Genomic DNA, 10,312 nt, shown 5'->3' with positions numbered 1-10,312 from the left:
TGATACATTTTTTAATGTCTTTTCTTTTATTTTTTTTTAAATTTATGTTTCAATTAATATCTCTGATTTTTTTATTTTTCTTATTTAGCTTTTTTTAATAGAGGTTTTTTAAAAAACATTTTGTATGTGTTTAGTTTTTAAAGATATTTTTATGATTTGTATATAATTTTTTTTATATATTTTATTTAGATGAACTTCATTTTTAATAATAAAAAGTATTTATTGTTAGATAATATTTCTAATATATGCAATCTTGCATAAGATATATATATATATATATATATATATATATATATATATATATTATCATTTGATTGAAAAAAAATATGATTTCAATAAATAAACTCATTAAACACAATTGAATAAATGTCTCTTGATCTACCTTTATTTTATAATTTTCTAGTTTTACTTCTGGTTATTGTTAATGTTTTTATTTATTTATTTATTTATTTATTTATACAAATAATTATTAATTTATTTAATTAGATACTTGTATGTGTTTTTTTATTTACTTTTATAATTTTTAAGTAAAAAACTAATTTAAAAAAACTTATATACTGAAAGAGAAAAAAAAAATATGAACCCACTAAATATGCAGATGAAATAGATAGTTGGTTGCTTTATTTTTCCTTCAGAAAAGTAGAAATAAATCGATATTTTAAAAGAAAGGGAAAAGGCTCATTTAGAAATTAGGAAAGGCGGAAAGTGCGAACCTGCGCAGCACGTTCGAGAAACACTTATTCAGAACGTTTAAATTCTAGCAATTGCTTTTAAAAGGTAATAATTCCCAAATGATAGGTTATAAAATCTTTATCGAATAAATTATTTTTAATATTATTATATTAAAATATTTTAAAAATATAAAAAAATTAATTTTAAATAAAAATAAAATTTAAATTTTTAAAAAACACCATATCAACCATATTCACAAACACTATCTAACTAAGCAAAGCTCATCCCCACCTTATAATCCCTTTCACATTGCTCTTTAACCATTTCCACTTCATTTCTGAAACCCTACAGTCAGCCAACAGAAGGTTTCTCAAATAGACAGACCTGGTAAAATCTCCCACTTTCTCATTGTCATTTTAGGTTTTATCTCATAACGGCACCTGAACCCAAAACCTCAGCAAGGGCCATCTGATGATCTGCCATTGCCAGTTTCTCAATATGACTACAGTATCAGAGAACAGTGTCGAGTATCCAAACTGTCAACTGCCAACTAATTAAAAAAAGTTCACAAATAAACTTCAAATGATATAATACTATAAGAATGCAGGAGTTATGCCACAATCATGCAAATTTCAACGAAACAAAATTTGAACTGCATCATTATACAACACCAATAGCCATTCATTAGACATTCTAACACCGTTGAGATTGGAGGAAAGCAAAAGTTTCTCAAAAATCAGAAGAATGCTAAAACATCAACCGAAGCATTAGCTGCAGCGTGTTTATAACTCCAGTTTTAAAAGAAGCTCCTGCCATCTTGGTGTCACTTCCTCGAAAATGTATGTTAAAGGAGAAATTAAAACTCCACTGCCTCCAATCTGCATCAAAATAGATCAAGCTGTAAAATTAACCAGGTCTTGCCCGTACATCAATTGCTGAGAGCATTTGAAAGGAGCTTCACATGAGTTGTTCTATTACTCACTTCAAAGTCCATCAGTTGAACATGGAATCATATGCTATACCTTGGGAAATACTAGACTGGAGATAAATCCATGGTTTAAATGGACACCATCAACGCAATAATTTGAAATTCACAGCATGCGATAATTGGTATAGAGAGAGATACATTCAAACATGCATGATGGTATGAGTTGGTTTTACTTCTGTAACTACTGGCAAGCCGAATAATGGGCCCAAGAGCAAGCGCTCCCTTTTAACACTAAAAACAGAGACAGGATCCCACTTTATGTGTAGGGCTTACCTCTCTAAGTTGCTGTACGGACTCATATAATGCCTTTTTGGGAACACATATGACTATGGCATAGAAATCTGACACAACCTCTCCATCACGTTTGCAGAAAACTGGACTTACAGTAGGTCCCTGTAATTGAGAAGGTTACATCTGAGCTAACAACTTAAAAAACCAGGAGTTAGATAAGAGGCATGCATCTTAGGATTATTGCCTTGAAGCCTTGGTTCTGGGTCTGAGTGCTACTGCATCCCTTTCAGTTGAGCCCCCCAAGGATTAGATGGGGTGCAGGACCAACCCCTACCCCACCTCCCAAAGAAAAGCTTTAGAATGAAGGCAGTGAAAAACATGGTTGCGAAAAATTTTGGATATGCTAATAAAACATGTTGTGTTTGTTTTGTCTGAAAACTAGAGATAGGTACAATAATAATAAATAAAAACATGGTTTCTGTCTCAAACCTCACCTGCAACCCAGACAAAGATGGTTGGCTCAGTACTCGAGCAGCCACTTCTTCTGTGCTCCTTCCTCTCATGTTTGCAGTCACCTGCCATGAAAGTGTCAAAACAAAAATAGGCTCTATTTGTGTGTGTGGTGGGGGAACAGGAATAGAGACATTATATCCGCACCGTGAACTGACCACCTGCCCTCAAATGCGCCTCAAACCTTTCAAGAATCTCTTTCGTTATGCTCCTCACATCTTCCCCTTGGATCAATGATTTTCTCGTAGCAACAAGAACAGCCTGTAGAACAAGTGAATTTTTTAAGGCAAGACATCATGTGGCAAAGGCACGATGTAAAACCAACAGCATGATCACCCGCTTCTAACCTACAAGATCACATGCTTGGTAAGGTCCACATGGACTTGTTAACTTACCTGGCTCTCCAACACAACCCCACCTTCTATTTCTTTCAAGTTGTTCTCTTTCAGAGTTGTTCCACTGCTCACAAGGTCCAAAATAGCATCAGCTATCCCCATCTAATATACAATATACAAGAAAAATAAATAACCTATGTAAATACATGGAGATCCAGCATGAGAATCATTGCTCAAGTAGCAAAAGATACAAGCAAGAAGCAAGTACACATCAGTGCAACTCAATAGGATTATTGTTTATGTTATTAAAATAACCTTCATAGATTAAGAACTGAACCATGACTATGGTACATTCCACTGGGCCACAAGTTCTTTATCCAAGAGGATGTCAAAACAGGAAAAGTGAAGTGAGGATTTCCATTAATTTACACACTAGGACTGCTAGTCAAATGGCCAAGTTTCCTGATATACATTTATTAATAATATACATTTATTAATAGTTTCCTAATAATAAGACAGGATGACTGCTTGACGTTACGTTAGAAGTTAAAGAGGAGGAAGGTAAAGGAAGAAAGAAGTTGGAATGGATAAAAGGGCAATGTATTACAAAGTCCCATGTATGAACAGTGGCTACAGCAGCCTGCTGTATTATTGTCCATCAAATTACATCCCAGACAGCTCACTTGTGGGAGTGAAAATTTTGGTTGGCCTAGAAAAAAAAAACAAAGCATTCCTTTTCTTTCATTTTTTTTCTTTTATTGTCAAATGCACCAGACCAAAACAAAGACAGGACTTCTGAAAGTCTTTTTATTATATAAACATCAATCTAACTAATAAATAAATTCAAATATACAAGTCCCAAAAAATCATAAAAGTGATAAGGTACAAAACCTCATGCAAAAGAAACGAAAACCTTAAAAAAGAGGGACAAACACCTATAAACACAAGGCGATATCTCAAAAACTGATTGGTGCCAGAACTTTTTTGTTTTTTTCTTGCTCAATTTAGAAATCATAATATTGGTAAAATTCTATATTGACTTTTTAATTATTTATTAGGATTTTTTTTCTCTTTTAAGTATTAGAGTTTAAGCCCAAAACTAATATAAATTGGTTTGTTTAGTTTAGTTTTCAGAAGATTATAAAATTGTTATTAATTAATAAAGAGATTGTTCTCTATCTCTTCTTTTGTAGATTACATACAGCATATAGAGTTTTTCTCAAGCCCTTTTCATTCAACCCTTTCCTGATTTCCTTTTCAATCCTAATTAATCTACTTTTCGGCTATGTTAGTTGGTATTAGAACCCAAGCTTTTCTAATTAAATTGTCATAATTGGATGTTGTAAAGGATGTTTTCATGATTGAGGATGATTTTCAACTAATTATGGTTGAAGAGATTGGACACATCCAAACCTATGTTATTGGATTTTTATTTTGTTATTGGGCTTAATTTATGTTTTTTTATCTTATTTAGTGTGCTATAAACCCAATTGTTGGTTGTGATTAGGTTTTTATTTTGACTATTTATACATAATTTTTCTATATTATGGACAACTTTTGATGAATTAAGAAAAATCTGTAGACTTTTGTTCTTCCTCTATTTCCCTTCTCTTCTTCCTGCCTTCTTTCTCTCTTTCCCTTTTTTACTTCTCTTCAAATATTTATTGTACCGCATCAACTTTGGTATCAAAGTCAAGTTTTCTTTGTTTTCACAACTGAATGATCCAATATGAAATTAAATATATAAAAAAAGGTAGCCACCACCTTAATTCCCAATAGTATCAACAGCACCAAAACTGTCTTAAAGCTCGATGCCATCTCCACCAAACCAGACCAAATATTCCACCGTCCAACAAACCAATCTCCCAGGTCGAGAACCCCATCACCGACCAACGTGATGGATACAACTCCTACTATATATAATGATCTTGCAACTTTTATCTCCACTATTAATTGAGGTGTGAAAAATAGCATTCACTCTTCAATCTTCGATTCCCTTAGGTTATGTTGAGATACATCTAATTCCACCTAACCTAGTTGTCCCAAACTCTATGATGTGTCGTTGAACCTGAGAGGATTTGAATCAGACAAAACCTAGTAAAATGGGATCATCCTCCTCTTCCTTGTCAAGAATCAAGAAGCTCAGCATGACGTTCAAAATCTATGACGTGCTAGATGTCGTGCATGGGAGGTAAGGAATCATGGAGCTCAATAGAACAAATATCTTAAAACTCTTCCAACACCACCCTCATCTCTTCAGCAATTCCACTATAGAGTTTCTTAAATCTTCTCTTACAACTAATGCAAACACAACTCTTCCAGAATCTCCTTCTCAAACTCATTTGGACTTAATATGGCATGTCCCTTTTCTTTTACATTCTCTTCATTTAGGTTATGAAAATCCTCAAGGAGGGGTTTCCAAAGATGATCACCATAAGCGTTTTCCAAATTTCATTGTCATGAGAGGCAAGGTTGAAGCATTCAAAGACTAACCTTTTTAAGACAATAATAACAACAGCTAAAATGGCTCAAGCAATAAAGGACAATGCACTTGCTAATGAAAATCTAAATAGATTCGTAAGAGAGGATAGTGCAAGAATAGATTCTTGAGAGAGGATTGTGCATGTCGTTGAGCTTCTCCAAACTCAGATAGAATTGATGAAAAGCAATGATCTTAAATATCTTCTATCCTATGGCTTTGCTAATATAGTAAATTGATCGTCAACTTGTTAAGGACCTCTTTAGGGATGGCCACAGGCAAATATTTGTTTTTACTGCAACTCCAACTCGGAGTGTTAATTTGCCTGCTCACACTGTGATTATCAAAGGGACTTAAATTTACAATCCAAAAAGGGAGAATGGCTAAACTAAGTTTGTTGGATGTTACGCAAATGTTGGGATGTACAAGCAACCTTAGTGTGATTCATATGGGAAAGGGATTGCCATCACAAGCCATATAGTACTATATTTCCTTAATGAATCAACAGCTTCCCATTAAAAGTCAATTCATATCCTATCAAAAGCTCTAAAGAGTGAACAAGTTTGGTCTTGCAACTGGAAAACAGTTCAAGGCAAGTGCAAGCACATGGTCTTACATAACATATTTTGCAAAGGGTTTAATTGCGATAGCAAAGGCAGACAAAGATTTTGCAATTCATGATGCAAAGGGAGGGACAAGCTTAAATCTCTTCCTTCGCCATTTTCCAACAAAATGTGCAATTTGGGCTATGACCAAGAGGTACATGATGTGGAATTGCAGAAACTTCTAATAATATGGGAGCAGACGGTCCCACACTTTGTGAAGCTTTTGATGTAACTTATACAGCATGCCTCACTAACATGGTTGTTATGCTCTTTTTACAAGGCATAGCTTTTCCACATTGTTGCTATTGATGCTATAGATGATCATCCTAGTTGTTTCCACTACCCAAGAGGTAATGGTGTTAGTGTTCAACTGCCACTAAAACACAAAGGCATTCCCCTTGAGATTGGAAAAGGTAGGATATTAATTGAAGGGGAAAGAGTGACACTCTTAGGTTATGGTGTTGTCAAGATCACTCTTGCACACAATTCAAATGATTTTGATGTTAGAAAGCGTCACAATTTGAGATTTATTAATATTTTCACAGTTGATGGAAAGATTAATAGTCTTGGAGTAGAATTTGCAAGGATGCCTAGGTGAGGTAGTGATGGAAGCATTGCAAAAGGAGGATTGTAAATGGTGCAACAAACAATGAGATGCAATTTGGCCTCCATTTCAAAAGCCGTGACATTATGGAGTCAATGATAAAGCCCAAGTGGTTTGCTAACTACCAAGGTATGGCAAAGCAGGCTCTCGAAATGGATTGGGACTAGATCATTCATCTAAATTTAAGGATGGCACTCTTTTGGTTGTTTTTGCTGCTTGTAGGTAGCGTGAAGGTGAAGAAAATTGAAGGCGAGCCACTTTTAGATGCCAATGCATTGAAAGCTTTGATCCACCTCTTAAGGTTGGTGTAGCTCCTTGGTGGGCATGATCTTGATGAATTTGGAAGGGTTTTGATTGGACATTCTTGAAATTGAAATAAGAACAACTCGAACTCTAAGATGAGTTCCTTCCCGCCCAAAAAAATTGATTTAGAAGCGTTTTTGAAAAATAAATATTTTTCTTAGTTTTTTTTTCTTCATTTTAGGAACCCCAATGTTGGTGAGATTATATATTAACTCTATAATTATTTATTAGGATTTGTTTAAAGGTTTAAGCCTAGAACCAATATGAATAGGGTTTAATTCATTTTTAGATTGATATTTTGATGAATTAATAAAGAGAATTTCTCTCTCTCCTATTGGAGATTATCTATGAAGTTTAGGATTTTTCTCAAGACCTTTTTATTTAACCCCAACTTAATTCCTAATTAATCTAGTTTCCACCTATGTTAGTAATAAATCTTTGAACATAGCAATCTAGGGATAAAATAAGGTAGCAGTGACTAACATATTATAAATTCTCATATAAATTTGAAGTTCCTTTGCACTGGACCAAGACATGCATTATAGGATGACTTTCCACTGAAGAACTAATTAAACTTCCAAATGCAATAACAGTATTCAGTGTGATTGCAATCAACCATTCTTATAAAAATCAGTTTTTTTGCTCTAGATGAGGATATGCATCATATGGTCATTTTATTCTTTATGGACTAATTATAACTTATACAAATGGATGAAACAAAATTAGACAAGGAAAAAAATAAAGTCTCACCGCAGGAGCAGCTTCCAATGCTCCGTCAGCAGTTGAAAATGTCACATGCGTGAATCCATTATCCTTCATAAATTTAGGACCCAGCTGTATATAGAGGCAAAAAGAAACAAAACCAAATGGGACCTCTTAATTAGAAGCTAATGAAAAGGAATAATTCCTAGAATGTGTAAGTCATGATATGTCTAAAATGAACCCACATACATGACTGAAGCCGGTAGCAACACGAAGAGGTTTTTCAGCTGTCCACTGAGGCATTTGTGCTAGTTCCCTTAGTGAATTTATATTTTCAAAAATCCCATATTTGGGAATCTATAAGAAAGGAAAGCCACACGATAAGAATAAACAATGGCAACTATGAGCAAAATCAGCATTTAGACGTTGAAGTTTGTTGGCTTATATTGAGAACATGATAAAATCTTACTGCAATGGATAAACGGCATTCCCCATATCCAAGAGCATCATGAACAATGATAAGATCTTCATTTCCCTGACAAAAAGTTCAAAACTGAATAATGCATTCTTACACAATTATAGCAAGAATAAAGAAACAAGAGATCAGTGCCAGGATGATTCAAGGTAAGAGAGAGAAAAAAAAGTGTTGCTACAACGTACTCTCTTCTTAAAGGTAGAGATTACAGCATTTGAGTTCACTAGTTAAAAGAAAAACACAATAACAACTGAATTTTGTAACAGATGCCATGCATTTGAGAAATAGATAATACCGAGCTCTAAACTTGGTGATGTCCAGCATTGCAGAAGCAGTCTATAGGCTCATGGTAATGTCTAAAGCCTGTGTGGTACCATTTTGCAAAGTAAAAACTTGATTTTCTTTTTCTCTGTTTTTGGGATAGTGATTAAGTAGACAAAAGGAGAGTTCTGAACCAAAAGGCATATCAGAATGCAGCAGGTTTTGAATACATTTCAAAAACCATATTTTTGGAATTCCAAGATATTTATAACCATTGTTTTTGAAAGGCAACAACAGTAACAACAAACTCAATATCCTTCATGAATAGTTGCAGATCTGTTGACTTTAAGAAATCATAAAAAGCATATACCATGTTTCCGATATTCACAATTTAATTTGTGGAATGAACTATGTATCTGGGTTAGCATATGATATCGCTAACATGAGCAAAATGACGAACAAATCTCTCAAACTAGTAATCCTTTAATAGTGATGTCAGCTAGTTACCGCTTACCAGTCCGAATTCGCTGAAAGTATCAAAACCCACAATTCCAAGGTCCAAATCTCCTGATAGCAACTTTCGTACAATGTCTTTGGGTCTTTGGAACCAAACTTCCAAGTTGGTAAGCTTCACAACAGTCAATAGTAAGCAAAAATAATTGATAAAAAAACAGTCATTTTCAATCCAATCCAATAATTATAGATGATAAACCTGAGGAATTTCTGCAACGTATTGTCGAGGATTCACATGCTTCACAGATAGTTGACAATCCTAATCCAAAAACAAAACCAAGAAAGCTCAAAATAAAGTGACGGATGGATGGGTCATTATCATAAATAATTAAGCAAAAAGGTAGATAATACCTTGAGAAGATCAAGAGTGTCAGCAGCCATGCGTCCTTTGCTAGGCAAACCTAAACGAATCTCTTTCCGGTCAGAGACCGTACTTCCATTAGTAACCGACGATAAGATTTGAGATTGCTGCTGCTGAGACAAGCTACAACAAGCAGCAGAACTACTAGTGTGGCCGTCGAAATGGAGCCGTCTTTGTCTCTGAGAATAGGGGGAGACGCGAAAAGAGAAGGAACAAGGAAGAGGGATGGAGGGGGAGAGAAGGGAGGGGCATTGTTGCAAATAACAAGGCTGCTGGAGTCTAGACAAAGACATGACTGGTTGGTATTTAGCTTGTGTAAAGGATAAAATAAGGCTGAGGCTGAGGCTGAGGCTGAGGCTGCTGCTATGGCTGATATGAATGAATTTCGACGGAGCAACAGAAAACAAAACTGAGTATGCTAGTAGCAGGGTTTAGGTTTAGACTGTGGAGCGGCCTCCAGTTTGGACTAGCATGGTTGGTTGAGGTTATCTCGGGCAAATTATTTTTTTAAAATATTTTTTATTTTAAAATATATTAAAATTATTTTTTTATTATTATTTTTAATATTAACATAAAAAATAATTTTAAAACACATTTACAAACCTCTTCAAAGTTACCTCATTTTTGTTTCAATTTGATTATTTTTTATTAAAAAAAATATTTTATATAAAAATTAATTTTATTTTTAGGTACTTTTTGTTTTAAAGGTCAATTAATACCTCTTTTTCTTTAAAAATAATACAAATAATACAGTTGTTTTTGTTTTGTTTTCAAGATAAAATTATTGAGTGTCTATTTAAAAATATGGTTACAGTTGCTTTTCAAAGTGTTTTTCATATCAAAATAATATTTTTTTATTTTTTAAAAATTATTTTTTTGGATCTGCATCAAAACAATCCAAAATATAAAAATATAAATTTTAATAAAAAATAAATTTAAATTTTTAAAAATATAATTTCCACCGCATTTTTAAACAAAATCTAAATATTTTATTTTTAATTAAAATAATAATTTTCAACAATTTACACATGCTAAGAATACCATTGTTTTCCGTAACTCAATTTTAGAACCATATTTTTTTTCTATATTATTGAAAATTCTCTATTAAACTACGTGCTTGTGTGTTTTTATACTATTTAAATTTTTTATTTTTTAAATTTAAGAATTACTCTAAAAAATGCATACAGGTAATCTTAAAATATTATAAACCATTTAATATATAGTTATTAAGACATTTTTAGTGCATGATAGCATTTACGCTCATACGAGCGAA

At 33.4% G+C, this 10,312-nt stretch overlaps 1 protein-coding gene across 2 annotated transcripts; it reads right to left on the bottom strand.

The window, feature by feature from the left end:
• Positions 1 to 1,236: 1,236 nt before the first annotated feature.
• Positions 1,237 to 9,518, bottom strand: LOC133706299 (ATP phosphoribosyltransferase 2, chloroplastic-like). Of its 2 annotated transcripts, XM_062131806.1 has the most exons (11): positions 9,030 to 9,518; positions 8,878 to 8,937; positions 8,680 to 8,793; positions 7,899 to 7,964; positions 7,679 to 7,786; positions 7,478 to 7,561; positions 2,797 to 2,898; positions 2,549 to 2,662; positions 2,386 to 2,466; positions 1,934 to 2,053; positions 1,237 to 1,550 (listed from the first exon to the last, which is right to left on the bottom strand). In XM_062131806.1, the coding sequence occupies exons 1-11, from the start codon at positions 9,330 to 9,332 to the stop codon at positions 1,455 to 1,457; spliced, it is 1,248 nt and encodes a 415-aa protein (XP_061987790.1). In that variant the 5' UTR covers positions 9,333 to 9,518; the 3' UTR covers positions 1,237 to 1,454. The 2 variants fall into 2 exon arrangements, with proteins under 2 accessions (XP_061987790.1, XP_061987791.1); XM_062131807.1 differs by lacking the exons at positions 1,237 to 1,550; positions 1,934 to 2,053 and adding an exon at positions 2,098 to 2,221.
• Between the last annotated feature and the right edge of the window lie 794 nt (positions 9,519 to 10,312).

This window comes from Populus nigra, chromosome 11 (assembly GCF_951802175.1).
Source record: "Populus nigra chromosome 11, ddPopNigr1.1, whole genome shotgun sequence".
NCBI classification, from domain to species: domain Eukaryota; kingdom Viridiplantae; phylum Streptophyta; class Magnoliopsida; order Malpighiales; family Salicaceae; genus Populus; species Populus nigra.
The sequence above is the reverse complement of the archived record's forward strand: the minus strand, read 5'-3'. Positions and strand labels throughout refer to the sequence as shown.